Raw genomic sequence first — 17,880 nt, forward strand, 5'->3', positions numbered from 1 at the left:
TCCGTGCATCAACCATGTTCTCCAGTTCCTTCTCCGTATATTTTCTTGGAGGCAGAAGGTTTCTTGAGAGCGGGTTTCGGGAGTGGTGTTGTGGTTCTCTGCCACTCCATCTGTACCTCTTCCAAAGAGGTCTGGTTCATATATTTTGCCATCTTCTGGTCCTTGCAAAATTGAGCATCATCTATGTTGCATTGACAATCAATTGACGACGCTCCATCTCTTGCTGCTCCGCCTGAGTAGGCCTAGGCGGGCCATACTCCGTGCCAGAATCTTCGTTGTGATCCCTGCCCGCATCTCCAGATGCAGAGGGAGTCGACTGATCATTGCCCGAAGCCATAGGTGCCGCGGAAAATAAATTCGGGGATCGGATTTCTCGTAGAAGAGAAATCGGCCGTGCTCTGATACCACTGTAACAGACTTGGACACTCCAAGTCAAAAATCAATCGCGACAACACCAAATAACCACTTCAAAACAATTCATAGATCACAATAGATTTGCACTGGCTCGGCGGAGTTCCGTGCCTAGAGATATTGGCCCCAAAGACTGGCGCCCCTTTCGGTATTTCTTTTTATATTAATCAGTTCAAAGTACAAGAGAGTGGCTAGGGTTTCACTCTCAGACTCTGCGTCCAGATGCTCTAAGAAGTGAGGCCCTCACCACTAATTTAAAGGTTACAAGGGATGCCCAAAAGCAGAGCCCCAAAAGCTTTTAAAAATAAAAAGCATCAGTTCTCTCTCTCTCTCTCTCTCTCTCTCTCTCTCTCTCTCTTAGAGACTCTTTTTTTATTAAAAAAAAAAGCAAGTTCTCTCTTTCTCATGGTGTAGAGAAAAAGCAAGATTCGCGTCGCTCGTCATTATTATTATTAATTTTTTCCAGCCTCCGCGATTTTCGGAAATTAGGGTTTTTGGCAGAAATTAGGGTTTGCAAGAATTTTAGGGTTTTTGGCAAAAATTAGGGTTTCTGCTGTCCGCCACGTCAACACTTTGTAACAGCCAAAGTGCATCTCCATAGATTCCTAATCTTTAGTTCCCAAGATTGTGGCGACATATTGGTAATATTTGCAACTCTGAGACAACTCTCTCTCTCTCTCTCTCTCTCTCTTAAATAAACGTCCCGATCCACAACTCGTACACGGCCAATAAGACATGGGGCATCCTTGAATTCAAAGAACCTTTAAGTATCGGTGGGTATTGTCTCCTAAATCCTCAAGCCATGTCTGATCCTTGCTCCAACTTCATTCATTGTTGTGACTTGCGGCTCAACGCTATCTCCTCATTGTCTTTAAGAGATTGTTTGTTGATGGCTCACGCTCGATAGCTTGTAGTCACACATGCGCTAGAGGAGGAGCTTAGAGGCTACTAGATGCACGCACGTGGCAAGCATCATAAGAGTGGTTGCAGCAAACTTTGCATTGCTAAGCATCCACAGTTGTAGAAAAAGCACAACAAGTGAGTTGCGATTCTCGAGTGTTATCGCATTTTGATTTTTTGAAGGTTTTCACATTAAAAGTGCTATCTTTTCTTTGATTTAGGAGGTGGGACTCAAATTTTAATGAATATAAACTTATTTTACCACCTTTTGTTGTTTATTCCTAATTTATAAGCAATGCTCAATAGGCGCTATTTATATTAAAGAAGAAAAACACTACAAACGTCTGGGCTTTTATAGGGACCCACAACCCACCATTATAGGCCATGACAACCCCATGCACATCACATGCCACGGGGAGCATAAACACCATAAAGACCATGCTTCTTAAAAAAAAAAAAATCGGCCAAAGATCTCAAGCATCGGGGTGCTTGCCACCCCACCCTAACATGTCCAATGCACAGGAAGACAAAACAAAGCATGACAGTGGCGCACCATGATAAGCTACCAAGAGAAACTTCCTACCACCACAAGGCTCGAACACAAGCATTCGATCTCGAATGCAGCACATCCAAGTTACACCTAGCTCAAGTTTTAACTAATCAACCTTATATTTTGACATTTTATAAAATTTGTCTTTGAAGGGCATTTTCTTGCCCGTCCTAGTGAAGGCTTATTTTCAGAGGACCCGTCCATTGGGAAGGGGTCTCTGAATGACATGCTCTTCACCGGGAAGAGCATATGTGAGTGCGGTCTGGGTGTGATGACTAATTTTGCTATGTTGGAATATCAAGAGCTTCGATCTGGAATGAGAATATACTCCTTATTAAATGAGATTTTTCTGGGAAGCCAACGACCCAAGATATCATCCAATCTGGAATGAGAAAACTGATTGTCCCTTGGAATGTCCCTCGAAATTTTTTGAGCTAACTTGAGTTGTTTTGTAGATATACGGTAATCGCGGACGATTACTCTTCTTTCAAGAAGGGGGGTTGTAACGTGTCAAGCCACTGAAGACCTGAGCCGACTTGCAGATCCCGGCCGAGGGGCCAAAACCCTAAGAGAAGCCGTCCGATGGGGCCCAAGTACCCAAATCAATACAAAGATATGCACTCACAATATTTTATGTAAAGATCGGTTGACGTGGCACTTGTACAGACGCCCGCGTTTTGGTAGGGAGTCATGATGGGGAGTGGCAATCTTCTGTGACTTGTGACAATGAATGCATGGGATGAGCAGGTAAGCTTTATGAATATATGGCTCCCTGTAAAAGCCACTTTAACTTGTGTTTGGGTTCCCATAGCATGGTTTCTGTGCATGGCTCTCTTGGTGAACAATATGTTTTTGGTCTCCTTTTAATATGATACAGCTCACGTAAGTAAGGTGAGCATTGCTTCTCCATGCATCTTTACAGCTGCTGTGTGCTTGTTGCTCCGTTGCAAAACCCACAAACTGTGTGTTGGACTCTTGTTCTATGGAAACCGGTAGTGGGTTTTTCACATTTCACTAAGTAAGGTGATGCACTGCTTTTCCAATTGACTGTGATACTCAGTGATTCTGGTTTGTATTTACTTGTTATGCAGTGTGATGGCACTAGATACCTCTCTGATTCTTCTAAATGACCTTGAGAAGCTGTGCAGAGATGGGCAGCTTAACTCTGTGTTGAATGCTGTGAATATCATGGATGAGAGAGGATTGTATGTATCAACCCACATCTTGTCCTGTCTATTACAATTGGGTATGGACAAAGCAGACTCTAGAGCAGCTAGAAAGTTGTACCATCTCTTAATTAGACTTGGCTATGACAGTGACTGCCATTTGGCAAGCCAACTGATTCATATGCATCTCCTGTGTGAAAGTTTACCAGAAGCCTTGCAAGTATTTGGTAAGTTGTCTACAACAGATGCTTTTTTATGGAATTCAGTCATTTTGGCACATGCTAGGCTAGGATATAATCAGCAGACCCTGAATTTGTATCACCGAATGCAAGAATGTGGTGTGTCAGCAGATAAGCACATTTTGGCGGTAGCTGTTAAAGCTTGTTCCGGGTTAGCATCCCTAGATCAGGGTAGGTTGATCCATTGTTATATCGTTGAAAGGGGCTTAGGGTCTAATGATTTTATTGTGAGCACCCTGATTGACATGTACAGCAATAGCAGCGGCATTGAAGATGCACAAAGAGTCTTTAATTGCGCACCAATACAGAATGTGGTTGCATGGAATACATTGATCAAAGGTTATATCAAACATGGATTGGTGTCAAGCGTTGTCAAGCTTTACTGTCAAATGCAGCAGCAGGGTGTAGAGCTGGATAGAATTACTTTTATTAGCATCCTTAAAACATGCACTGGTGCATCAGATTTGGATCAGGGAAGATCTATACACCGCCAGGCGGTTGAGAAGGGTTTTGAGTTGGACTCACTTATTGTTGCCAGATTAATTGGTATGTATGGAAGCACTGGACACTTGCTGGAAGCGTGCATGGTTTTTGAAGAGGCACCCAAGCAAGATCTCAGAATCTGGAATGCCATGATTGCAATCTATGCACAACATGGGCAGAATGCCGAAACACTTACTCTGCTCAAAGGTTTGCAGCAGGCTGGCTTGGAAGCAAACTTCTCCACATCTTTGAGCCTTCTGAAGGGTAACAATCGAGTGATTTCTTTAGATCAGGTTAGGTCAGTGCATGGCATGGTAGTTGAGTTGGGTTTTGACAAAGAGTCACCTGTCATGAACACATTTATCACCATGTACGCTAAATGTGAAAGTCTGCATGATGCTTGTAGGGTCTTTAATAGTGTTCTGTCTCCTGATTTAGTGACATGGAATGCAATAATTGGGGCGCATGCCATGCACGAGCAGGGTATGAATGCTCTGCAACTTTTCCATTATTTGCAAACACAAGGATGGGATCTCAACTGGGCAACTTTGTGTGCTAGCTTGAATGCATGCTCGAGTGTGGGGGCAATCGGAGAAGGAAATCTGATACACAGCTTTATTATTGAAAGCAGCTTGGAGTGTGACATTATGGTGATGAACAATCTAATTGACATGTACATAAAATGTGGCAACCTCATTGATGCATTTGAAGTGTTTGATTCTTTAACAGACCGCGATGTAGTTACATGGACAACATTAATATCTGGATGTTGCCAGCATTATCAGTATGAGAAAGGTTTACAACTTTTCCAGGAAATGCAGGAAGAAGGCGTTCTGCCTAACCATGTGACACTAGTGAGTATTTTGAAAGCATGCCACTGTCTGAGTGCATTAGACCAGGGTAAGCTTCTTCATGAATGTATTGTTGGCAGAGGGCTGGATTCCGAAGTTTCTATCATCAATGCATTGATTGACATGTATGCCAAATGTGGAGCTCTTCTAGATGGGCGCAAAGTATTTGACAAGTCTTGTATAAAAGATGTAGTGACGTGGACAACAATGATCGATGCATGTGTGCAGCATGAATCTGGTCCTGAAGCAGTTTTCCTCTTCAAGAAAATGCAGCAAGAAGGCATAGAGCCCGATCGTGCTGCTTTCCTTTGTGCATTCAAGGCATGTTCGTCTGTAGCAGCCCTCACTCAAGGCAAAGCAATTCACAGACAAAGTTTTGAGAGAGGCTTTTCTTTGGACAATGCTATTGTCAACTCACTAATTGACATGTATATGAATTGTGGAAGTCTTATAGATGCACAACAGGTGTTTGAAGAAGCACCATTCCGGGACATTGTGACATGGACTTCAATGATTGCAGGATGTGCTCGTCATAACAATTACCAACTGGCTCAGGAGTACTTCCAAAATATGGGACAAGTAGGCATTAAACCTAATAGTGTCACTTTCCTTTCCCTATTGTCTGCATGTGCTCATGTGGGCTTGAGAGAAGAGGGATTGTCTCATTTTAAATCAATGCTCAGTCTAGGCATTTCACCAATGCTTGAGCATTTTACTTGCATAGCTGAGGTTCTTGCGCACAGCCGAGATCTTGATGCAGCAGAGGATGTCTTTGAGACTTGCCCATTTCGTATGGACATTGCAGGGTGGCTTAGTTTGCTTCCTCATTGCAAGAATAGTCCAAGTATGGCAAAGAGATGTTTTGACTATCTCGCCGGTATGGATTGCAAAAAAGCTGCCGGGTTTGTATTGATGGCAAATATATATGTGGCTGCTGGCCTCACAGAAAGTGCTTCCCTTGTAGAGAATCTCAGGCACCATGCAAATGCTTGGAAAAAGCCGGGCAAGGCGTATATTGAACTTGGAAACCAGGTTCATGAATTTACCTGTGGAGGTAAGCGCATTCCAGAAATAGACGCAAAGCTTCAGGAACTGGCTACCGAAATGAAGCAAGAAGGTCACACCCCACTTGTAGATCTTGTGTTGCAGAATACACCAAATGAGGAAAAAGAAAGAGTCTTGTGCGGGCATTGTGAGAAACAGGCAATAGCTTTTGGTTTGTTGAATACCGCACCGGGTGCAACTATTCGAGTCTCCAAGAATTTGCGGATGTGTGCTGATTGTCATAGTGCTTCATTAACAATTTGTAAGATAGAAAGACGAGAAATAATTGTGGTAGATGAGCTCTGTGTTCATGTCTTTAAAGATGGTGCGTGCTCTTGCAAGTTTGAGTATGACTGATTTTGTGGTGGTTGTCCTAATGTTCCATTTTACACTCGAGAGGTGTTGTTGCAGTATGCTGTCCTGCAGGAGAGCTGTCTATAGAGTAGACAGCTAAAAGATAGATGACAATTAATGTGGCTTCCTGTAGCTATCATCATTGGTGTATCAAGGCAGTTAGTTACATATGATGAGATAGAAGCACAGACTGGTTCACAAATGAATGTTATTGTCTCGGGCAATTGGAAAATCAAAGTACACATGTAATTGCTCGTTTCTGAAGGACATTTGAGGGAAAGCATATAGCTTACAGGAATCGAACCCAAAATATGCAGGTACATGACTGGCAAAGTGGAAGCAAATAGCAAGCAAAAGAGACACATTGGGGCAATTGGCATAAATGTAAGAGCTGTCCATCTCCAAGCTCCTCATTACAACATTACACTTCCTTCCAAGACCTCTTCAAGACAAGGTCAACAGTGTAAGATATTCTTCTTACAAATTGTAACTTTACATTAAACTCATCCCAGGAATGTAACTTAATATAAAGGTCAGCATGTCATTTTAAGGGAAGAACCCCATACATGAAGATATTCATGTACATGCATTTATTTGTAAAGATGGTTGCTAATCTCCATGACGCGGTGATGTTATACTCCAGCTACTTTTAGCCTTACCTTTAATTTAGGGAAAACTCTTCCTTCCCTTGCTGTGATCTGACAATATTGAGTTTCTAAGGGACACAATTGTCCATTGAGGAGCACTTTTTCCCAGCAAAGGTGGGTATGCCAAATTGTCCCAAGTACAAAAAAAACTGCACAATAATTGTTCTTAGTGAGCATTATTGATGCATGCAGCCACGTTTCTTTATTGAAACAAGTGTCAAGTATATGGCCCAATATTCTACATAAGATAATAATTAATAGCCCTTTTACAAGAAATAGAAAGAAAGAAAGTTTGCCATTATTAACTTGTTTGTTAGATGGCACTATTTGATGAGCTTTATCCAATGGCTAAGTGATTGTTGCCATTGGTAAAAGGAAAAACTCTAACAAGAGGAATAGGGCAATTGGCATTGTAATGACCGAAAAGCGTTAATGAGTTCATGGGTTGTGGTTCATCTCTGTCTCGGGCCATGTAACTTTTCGGTGTATCACGAGATCCCTCAAGGCTCGACACAAGCTTGAGGTTGCTTTGTACATTTCTTTTGGAGTAATTTAATACATCCACTCACAATTGTGAGTTTAGCAAAATAAAAATAAAAATAGAATGGTCCAAAATTGACTCCAACAATTCCATGCTTTACTCAGGATGCGGCCACATGTGCTATAGTTATCTGTAATGTATAACTTAGGAGAAATTTGCAATGCATAGAAACTATGCCCTTTGATGCTTGTGTATTGAGCATGTGCAAAAGATTGCATAGTTCTCCTATGTCAGCTACTATGCTTCGTGTGACGATGAGTCGAGCATAGTTATTTGTTATAGTTACATGCTTCGAGTCACCACCACCTCCTACTGCCTCATGCATACAGCCCATAAAGATTACATACATAGTGGCTTATTTATTCATTTACTTCTTGGATTCCTCCAAACTCAATGAAAGCTCCCTCCTATGTTCGCCATATGGTGCCCTACTTGAGATCGGAACCCACTCCCTTTAGAGGTTAGTGAGCCTCGTGAATAAGTTGCTCTCTCAAGGCACTTAAGCTTTAAACAAAACACTTCTCGCTGCTTGCTCCCCCCCTCGTCCACCTCCTCCCACACTCTTGCACCTTGGTCTGCCTCCTCCCACATACATCACCACCTCCTACTTCGTTCACTCACACCACGTGACATGTTCATTTGGTCCCAGAGGTCATATTTGACTTTCGAGGACGATAATAGAACTCTCTCTCTCTCTCTCTCTCTCTCTCTCTCTCTCTCTCTCTCTCTCTGGTTGCTTGTGATAACTAACCGTTGCCATAGCTGGAGCCAATAGGAGCAGAGGAGATGGGACGTGTGGAGATGGAGAGAGTTGTAGGGAAATGAATTTTTAAAAGAAAATCTAGAAAGTAGGAGGCGAATCGAGTGAGAGCCTGGTAGCCTCCAATGCTACTCTGCTATTCAGCGTGGTAGCCTCCAATGCAACCTGCTATTCAGCCGTCTTCCGCCTAAAAGCTCCGAGACGATTGAGGATGTGAAGAGGAAGAGAAGGAGGGCGTCACTCATGGTTGCCGCATGTGCGTCCTCCTTCCCGCATACGTGCTGGATGATAGTGCTACTCTCGGTGAGTGCAGCGTCTCCATCTCTTTTCTCCATTTCTGATTCGATGTTGGAGATACGTTTGGACCTTCATCACGCGTCCTCCTGGTTGCTGATCCAATATATCCACAATAAATAGCAACAGGCCATCTCGATGGTCACATTTTCACAACTCAAACCAATATTTTTCTTGTCACTGAGACCTCATCCAACTGCAAAAATATCAAACATCTAGTGACCAAATTTTATCACAATGGTTTTGAAAAGCTTAAGACTATGGAGAATCATTTGCCACTATGGAGAATCATGCCACACCACTTCTAGTGACCAAAGTCTATTACAATGGTTTAGAAAAGATCATACTGTCAAGAATCAGTCACCGCTACCCTGGTGCATGCCAGCCCATCCCACCTTTTTGTAACCCATCTGGTTAGCAATCTCCTGCATGGTGGGTAATAGGATCCGCAACCTAGGGCCTAGTGCCTCCACAATACATGTTGGGAACCCTAGCTAAGAGACAGTTCTAGGGCCACATTTTTTTGTGAGAACCCTGCTAAACAGAGGGGTCAAGGCATGCTTGCATGCAAAGGGCTCTTTGGATCATCGATTTAGATTATTGTCTACACACGCTAAAATCTCTAAACAGAGGGGTCAAGGCATGCTTGCATGCAAAGGGCTCTTTGGGTCATCGATTTAGATTACTGAATACACATGACAATGTGAGTGCGCGTGTGTGCGGATGCGTGTCTGCACGGTGTGTGCGGAGAAGGGGAGAAGCACGAGAGTGGGCGAACAACCTCTAGGAAGTGTTATGAGTGAGGAGCTCGTTCTTCATATGTATATAATGAATAAGGGTATGTACACACGGTGGACAGACAATCGGACACCGGATGTCCGGCCGTGGACAAAGGCGCAATGTCTTTACCTTGACAAACTCTCACATAAAATCGATGCGCCGATAAGTGAGTGCTACTCGCTAAACTACTAGTATGTACAAGAAACTAAGTGAAAGAATCTCTCAACGTGTGCGCACTGGCTCACTCTGTCGATCTACATGCAGCCGTATCGGCTCTAGTGGTAGACGATCGTGCGTATCCACGCTAGAGCCTCCATATAGATCCTGTAGACAACTTTGTATGGTCTGCAAAGCTCCACGAAGTGTCATGCTAGTGTCAATCATCGTACGACTGACAATCTCTGCTGCAAATGCTCTTACTACTGCTACTAGGTCGAACCTCGACACTAGTAGGTTGTACATGAGACACCTGAACACTAACAAGATCTATGCAAACATGATTGTACTTGCCTTCCCTGCGCTATTGGCATGTACTGCATCATCAGGACTACTCATCGCCTATGGATATGTCAATGCCGACATTGGGATGGATACGTCTCTTTCGCCCATATGCGGAACTGTGTATTTTGGCACCAACTCATCAGCCTCTAACATGAGCATATCAAGGAACTCCATGTATGTCATCTTTGTCTGTGTCTCTAGGGAGCAGACCTGCTCTACCTCTTCCTGCACAAACTCTGACAACACTTGTTATGTCTTACTAGAGCAGTGCCGCTCTACCTCTGTCTCTACAGAGTCTACTGGTACGTCATGCAAAGCTAAATGCTATTTCTCGTGAGCAGAGTGGAGCTCACTCGTGAAGGAGATACGTCTCGTCTTTCGCTCAAAGCATGCTAGCAATAAAACCGAGACTATGTCTTCTTGAACCTCAAACATATGCATAAGATATACCAAGCCAGTACAAGCTTCTCTACCAATTACTAATAAACCGCAATGCATCTGGAAAGACTACTCTATAAAAAGTGTATGCTCAACCAAAATTTGCTAACTGTCTCACTGAGATCAAGCTCTATCTCAACTGAGAAATGTAGCGCACATTTCGTAGTGTGTATAATGCACCATTGGGCAATGAGAGACAAACATCTCCTGCACCTACAATGTCACAAATATCGAACCATCGACCAAGTGCACACAATCAAGTCTCCCACTAGAAAATGTGATAAACCACTCATGACATGGTGTGACGTGGAAAGTAGTATCGCTATCTAGTAACCACTGTGAAGAAAGTGTGTTATCCATAGACATATTGGCAAGAGGTATACTGGAGGTAAGCGTGACATCATGGTCATTGACATAAACTGCCATTGTAACTGCTTCTCTAACATGTCAAAGCCGTATCTGCATCACACATACATCTTTGCTACTGTCTCATACGTCTGAAACAATGGCGCCTAATGTGCTATGTGTGACCACAATACCAACAGCGCAAGTATCAGCAAGAACAAGACCTTCGTCTCTCAAGCTGCAATTGGGTCCCAAGGTTTTTCTGCTTGGTATCTCTTGAGGTGGTGCCTATTATTATGCTGCTGCCCGCTTCATTCCTCATTGCATCGCAAACATTGGCCTCTGTTGTGCCATTGGATGTTTCCAATGGAAGGTAATCTTTACTCCTCTTTGCTTGCGATATTATGATAAAATATCTCTCTCTCTCTTTCTCTCTCTCTCTCTCTGTGAAGAAACCTGAGAGCAAAAACATTGCAAATTGTATTTTTTATTTGTACAGGGGATTTTACAAGAGGCTTGTGACAGTATGTGTAGAACATTGTCAAAAGGTAGTAGAGCCCTGTTTACGGTATGGAGGTCGGCTTTCCTGTTTCATTCGTCGTTGGTATGTTAGCTTCTTGCTTGCTCGGAGGGCTGGAGAGGCTTGGTTGAGACATTGTTAGAAGACTCTCTCTCCTCCTGACCAGAGACATCTTCAGCTACATGAGACATCCAATCTCATGTTAAGGTAACTGTGAGTATTTTGCATATTTTAGTCCTGGAACATCAACACGTTACTTATGAAAGGGCTTTATGTAGTCATGTACAAAGCTCATTGTTACTAAACTTTTTCATGTAGACAGCACTTCAGCCATGCAAGTTTTGAATGGCATTTGAAGATGGTTGCATGCAAGATTGTTCATCGCTGTAGACTCTAAACTGTCACACATATCTACAACGATAAGTCAATTTCAAGAAACTATGGCGAGAAAACCTGGGAGAAATGCGACAGTCTCTCTTATGAACTGAGTAAAACCTCAAGTACAATCTCTACCATGTACCATGTCAAAATGGCAACAACTCGACCACTACACAATGATCAAAAGCATGAAAACTGACGCTCGCATATGCATAAAACAGCTCCACAATTTGCTATCTGCAAGCATAAACTGGGACAAACAGCTCAATTGAGCGTAAAGCGCATAATCATATACGCAAGTAGAGAGCAAACTAGCTTAAAACGCATCCCACAAAAGAAATTGCTTGCAAAAATTACAAAAACTTCTAAAACGTGACTGTCTATCTGTAGTCGCACAAGCATACACTAGCCTCACTCCTGCGAGAGTGGGTACAAGAACACCCAATTGGGTCCAAGCGTCAAAGTGAGAGTAAACACTCGATCACTGTCAAAGTGGAAATATATCGACTTGTATAAGATGGCATAACACTGTAAAATTTTATGGCGAGAAGAGAGGGAAAAACAAACAGAGTTTTCTTTGCAAAATGAGCCAAGCCATAAAACTGCAGATAACTGCCAGAGTGGGAGTAAACTCGACCACTAAACCATCAGAGAGCAAACTATGGATACACATAAACCATGGCTAAATATGGAAAAAATTCGACAGAGTTTCCCCCTGAAAACTAAGCAAAAACTCAAAAAATCTCACCAAATTGAATAAAGAAATACACTCAATGTCTTAGTAAACAAATCCACAAATGGTCTAGATGCAATGCCAAAAGCTTGGCAAAACAGCTCACTCTTGATCGAGTGGCTCTATGGACGTATACCTATCCAAAAATGAAGGAGTACGAGCGGAAGTGCGACGCGAGAGAGAGTGCAAGAAGAAGAGCACGAAGATATGGTGAACTCGCTCTACTGTAATGTGTAGAGCATAGTGAGTTCTTATTAGGTTTTTACAAAAGAATATGTGTACATACCTGGCGGCCCGCCCACTTACCTGGGCGACCACATTGGGCTTTATACCCCAACAACCTCCCACTTAAAGTCCAATGTGGTACTTTAAGTGTGAGAGAAGCTACTATACAAGCTAATATACAAGAGATGTAGAGAAGTGATGTACTACCCTACACCTAACTGCTTGCAAAAATGCGCAAAGCTCTCTGAGGGAAGTCCTTTTGTAAGTAGATCAACAGGATTTTCTGTGGTGTGAACTTTGACAAGCTGAAGTTGCTTATCCTCGAGCATTTCCCTGATGAAATGATACTTCACATCCACATGCTTTGTCTTTGAGTGATAAACTGGATTGCGAGCCAATTGTATAGCACTTTGACTATCACAATATAACACAGGCATCTCTTCTTTGATTCCCAAATCTGTTACTAGTCGATTAAGCCAAATTGATTCTTTGCATGCCTCTGATGCTGCAACATATTCAGCCTCTGTAGTAGACTGAGTAACACAATCTTGTAATCTAGAACGCCATGTACTGCTCCACCAGCCAATGTAAAGACATACCCTGACGTAGACCTTCGGTTGTCTAAGTCACCTGCATAATCTGAGTCTGTAAAACCCTTTACACTTAGCTCCTGACTCCCATAGCATATACTCATACTCTTTGTAGCTTTCAGGTATCTCAATATTCCTTTCACTGCCTCCCAATGTTTCTTGCCTGGGTTTGACATGTATCGACTTACTACTCCCACTGCAAATGCAATGTCTAGGCGACTAGCAATCATTGCATACATCAAACTACCCACTGCAGACGCATATGGAATCTTATCCATTTCAGCCTGTTCTTCCTCAGACACAGGACAATCTTGTTTGCTAAGTTTCACATATGGTGGCAATGGAACACTCAATGCCTTTCCCTTCTCCATATTGAAACGTTGCAAAACCTTGTCAATATACTCTGTTTGAGATAACCAAATCAACTTCTTTGATCTGTCTCTCTCAATGCGCATACCAAGTATATGACTTGCCTCACCCATGTCTTTCATGTCAAACGATTTTGCCATCTTTGACTTCAAAGCTGAAATTTCTTCCAAGTCCTTGCCAGCAATCAACATGTCATCCACATACAAAATAAGGATCAACCAACTGCCATCCTTAGTCCTCTTTGTATATAGACAGTGATCGAACTCACTACATTTGTAGCCTTGAGAAAGCATAAACTTATGGAATTTATGGTACCATGCCCTCGGTGATTGTTTTAAGCCATAAAGACTCTTTAACAACTGGCATACCCAATCTTCCTTGCCTTTCTCAACAAACCCTTCTGGCTGCTGCATGTAAATTTCCACATCTAAATCACCATGCAAGAACGCTGTCTTGACATCCATTTGGTGCAACACCAAATCTAATATGGAAACCAATGCAAGAAAGCATCTCAATGTAGTCATCTTGACCACCGGAGAGAAGACTCCATCAAAGTCAATGCCTTGTTCTTGCTTAAAGCCCTTGGCAACAAGCCTTGCTTTGTACTTTGGCTGACTATCATGAGCGGTGATCTTATACCTGTAAACCCATTTACAGGGTAGAGCCTTTTTGCCCTGTGGTAATTTAACTAGCTTCCATGTCTGGTTTTTATGCAGAGCTGTCATCTCTGACTGCATGGCCAATTGCCAATTCCCGGAGTCCTTTATTTGCATTGCTTCCTTGTAACATGAAGGCTCATTGCAATCAGTCAACTTGACACCTTGAGCTGACAACTGACTATAGATTGTGTTGAATTCATTCAAATGATTGGACATAGGTGTCCCTTCTTTCATCTTCAAGTCAACAAGCTTCTTAAGCCAGTATACCTGTGAAGCTGCACTCTGCTTCTCATAAAGATTACTCAGCGCTAACCATGCTTGATAAGCCGACATCTCGTCTGCTACATTGAAGTAAACGCTTTCTGCCAAAGTCAGCATAATGGTAGAAAGTGCCAATTCATCCATTTCGCTCCATTCATCTTCGTCCATATCTTCTGGTTTTATCCCCTTGAGCTTTATAGGTTTTATCTGCTTCTTTTGTAGCAACACGTGCCAAATCTGCTTCTTCCACAATGGGAAATTGGTTCCATCCAGCTTCTTGATATTGTAAAGAGCAGTGTCCTGTGATCCAGCCATAGCTACACTTTCCTGGGAAAAATTCGGGAGAGTTTCCCCTGTAAACTGACCTCTGAACCAATATCAACCTGTCAAATGAACCAAGAAAGCTTCAGATTCAACATAAATTTCGGCAGAGTCTCCTTTGTAAAATGGCTTTGGTGTACTCAAAAACAGACCAAAAAACAGCTTAAAAAACACTGTCTCTCTGACAATGTATGATGCGGGTAAACCTGTCCTGCACCTGGACATCTCACTGTCCTGTCATTGTCCTATAAGCATAGACTGCGACAATGCCTCAACGGCAGTAAAGCAAAGATGCAATCCCAACTGTCTAACTCATAGTCAATACATCCTAGCTGCCTATCTAAGGGTGCTCGAGGGATCGCTCCAAGACCTGTATCACCGAAAGGATCTCAACATTCGAGAATCCCCCAGCTCAATAAAACCTCACTCAACCCTCAACAAAGGCTGCAGTAAATCTGACAGTACATAGACTTCCCACAAAGTCATACATCCACAAATTTCCCACTGTATGTTGTAACCGCTGCGGCGGTTGTTTGCTGCGTGACTCACAGCCAGCAAACCCTCAACAGACATACATCATCTCTGACAATACATCCCATGTGGAAGTACCTGCAATGTCAGGATGAAATCTGGTATATCAAGCAGCAAACACAAGCTACCTGATGAACTAGTGGATGTCGCCTACAGTCTGTGTGTAGATGCGCCAGTGTCGTATGTGACACGCCTCCAAAAACTGTGAGCCGTCCTTCGATGTGTAGATAGCCACAAATCAACACTCTGAGAGTGTCGATATCCTCAGCACCTGCAGTCGTAGGCCGAAAACCCCAAATTTGCAGAGTCGGATCTGCACCCGCCGAGACCACGTAGTCGAAAATGGCCTACGCAGACCTTTGTCGAAGCCGAACGGTGATCGAGATGACCTCAGAATGAAATTCTGAGCACACTGAGCCCTTCGTGCAAGCTCTGCCGAGCTCAAGCTGTATCCACAAACACGTACATCAGCATGAAACTGCACAAGACTGTGCCAAAAGCTCTCTGCAATGCTCCACACAATCATACATGAGCACTACATGTGCCACATTAGCTGTGCTGCAAAGACTGTGCAACTTGTGAGCAAAACTGTTGGGAAATTGGCACACACTACCTCATTGGTCGATAAACTCGTCGATCGGAAACACCTACCAAGAGAGCACGCTCAAGGAAAAACCCGCTCCAAATGGGCCGTCGGAGTCGTATGTGTCGATGTGTGCCATTGAAGCCAAAAACTGGAGAATTGTCGAAGCGGAAACCCTGTGGGGCCCCTCCGGATGGGGGCTAGAGGAGAGCCGATGCCGCTCTCGCTCTATCGTCTCTTGCTGTGTCGAGGTCGGGAAGCCAAGGATGTCCGTCTGAGCCAAATCCGCTCCGAAATGGGCGTAGGAGGGAAGCCGATGCCGAAGCTACATCGGAGGAGAGCCGAAATGCTCTCTCACTCTCGCTATGTAGAAGCCAAGGAAAATGTTGTCGATGCCGTCTTCTGCCTTGGGCAGAAGCGCTGATGCTATGAGCACTTGTGCTCGGAACCGAGAAAATGCTCGATATCACCATTCGCTGTCGGGCGAAAGCATGCCAGCCAAATAGCTGCGTGATTGGTGTCGAAACCGATGGTGAGCTAGTGTAAAGAGCCGATATCGAGCCATTGCGAAGCGGAGCCGATGCCGAAAAAGAAGGCGCGACTGTAATCCCGAGAGAGGATGCCGTTGATGTCAAGGGATGAGACCCAATGCAAAAACTCCCCCTTCTGTGTATATGCACTTGAGAGCATACTCTCTCTCTCTCTCTCTCTCTCTCTCTCTCTCCGTCAAGCTCGTTAATTTGCAACTTGACTGATTGATGCTACAATTGCTTGTGTGAGTGGAGGATGTGTCGAGGGCTGGTGGGAACAAAAGGCTTGCACACACATTAAGTGTGTAAGTCAAGTTAAGAAAAATTAACTCTCACTATAAAACTGTCGAAATGCAAAAACTGTCTGACTGACGAGCGGTATGCTTGGCCCCGCTCGCTTTTCTCGCTATCCTTCTATTTGCACCCGATTTGCCTGCTCCTCGCTTGCCTTGCTTCTATTGCTCTGCTCGCACTACGATAGCCCGTGAGATGCTTCTACTGCTCAACTGTATGCTTTCAATTGCCTTGGCTTGTCGACTCTGTCTTGTCCGATTACAAAGCCCTCAAGCCTTTGCTTCCAATGATTGGAGAGTTCTCAACCGTCTACGAGCTTTGATTCAAGCCTTCAAGGCTTGCTCTCCTGACTTCCTGCCCGACTATGCCCGGTGCTACCTGCTGGAATAAGGTTTGGAGAGAAACACACACAGCCTGGAGAAGACGAAGGAAGCTCAAGGCACACAACTTGGAGTATATTACTTAGTGCTGCAATGGAAAGATAGATAGCCCTAGAGTGATGGGCGTATATATAATGCACGGGAAAAAACCCTCCGAAAGAGGGAAAAAATGCCATGACGGTCTTAGTGTGTTCACACACATCACTACAACATGTATATGGTAAAAAACCTCCCCTGGAGTGATGTGGTGAACAAGAGCTGGCACATGAGTAAAGGGAAGTGCCATGCTCTGCGGACATGATCAGTCCACAAAGGGGAGTAAGCCCAAAGCTTTGCGGAAAGCTTCGAGCTTCTCACGAGACAATGCCTTTGTAAATATATCTGCAAGGTTGTCCTGTGTTGGCACATAAGCCAAGCTGATCTCTCCTGCTGAGAGCCTCTCCCTGACATAGTGGTAATGCACCTCAATGTGCTTTGTGCGAGCATGAAAAATTGGGTTCCTCGCAACTGCCAATGCACTCTGACTGTTAGCGTAGATAATGTTGGCAGTGTCCTATCCAACACCCAAATCAACCATAAGGCGTTTGAGCCATACACACTCAATCGTAGCTGTGAAGATTGCTCTGTACTCAGTCTCACAACTAGAAGTGGCCACAGTAGGTTGCTTCTTGCTCAACCATGATATACATGAACTGCCAAGCATGAAACAAAAACCTCTTGTGGACACTCACGTGTCAAAAAAACCCGCCCAATCTGAGTCCGAAAAAGCATGTAAGTCTGGTGGCAATGATCCCCCCTTGGGATAAAACAAGCCAAGATGTAAAGTGCCACTAAGGTAGCGGAAAATCCTCTTGACATCTTGCCAATGCTTAGACCCTGGGCTATGCATAAATCTACTGACCTATGAGACTAAAAACTTATATCCGGCCTCGTGTTGCATACATAAATGAGGCAGTCAACAACAGTTTGGTAAAGAGTGACATTAGCAGCATCGCCAGCATCATGTAAACTCAACTTCAAACATGTTTCCATGGGAGTGGCAATAGGTTTGCAATCCTCAAGTCCAAACTTACATATAGCAATGTCTCTATGTAACTTTTCTGACACAAGGCAATACCACCATCACACTGCTTATATTGTATGCCCAAGTAACGATACAACAGTCCCAAATCTTTCATCTTGAAAGTAGCATTCTAATAAGC

The 17,880-nt window shown here is 43.6% G+C and overlaps 1 protein-coding gene across 5 annotated transcripts in view; it reads left to right on the forward strand.

Moving 5' to 3' along the window:
- Positions 1-6,563, forward strand: part of LOC147434619 (pentatricopeptide repeat-containing protein At3g03580-like) — a 78,952-nt gene extending 72,389 nt beyond the window's left edge. For 4 of the 5 annotated variants that reach the window (XM_086491073.1, XM_086491075.1, XM_086491076.1 and 1 more), the window contains one exon: positions 2,953-6,563. In XM_086491073.1, the coding sequence (XP_086347199.1) occupies positions 2,953-6,001 (3,049 nt within the window). In that variant the 3' untranslated portion in view covers positions 6,002-6,563. Of the gene's footprint in view, positions 1-2,393; positions 2,609-2,952 lie in introns of those variants that run through there. The other variant, XM_086491077.1, reaches the window with a different exon arrangement.
- Positions 6,564-17,880: the final 11,317 nt, after the last annotated feature.

The sequence above is a fragment of the Adiantum capillus-veneris genome, chromosome 19 (genome assembly GCF_014529385.1).
Source record: "Adiantum capillus-veneris isolate H3 chromosome 19, ASM1452938v2, whole genome shotgun sequence".
NCBI lineage: Eukaryota > Viridiplantae > Streptophyta > Polypodiopsida > Polypodiales > Pteridaceae > Adiantum > Adiantum capillus-veneris.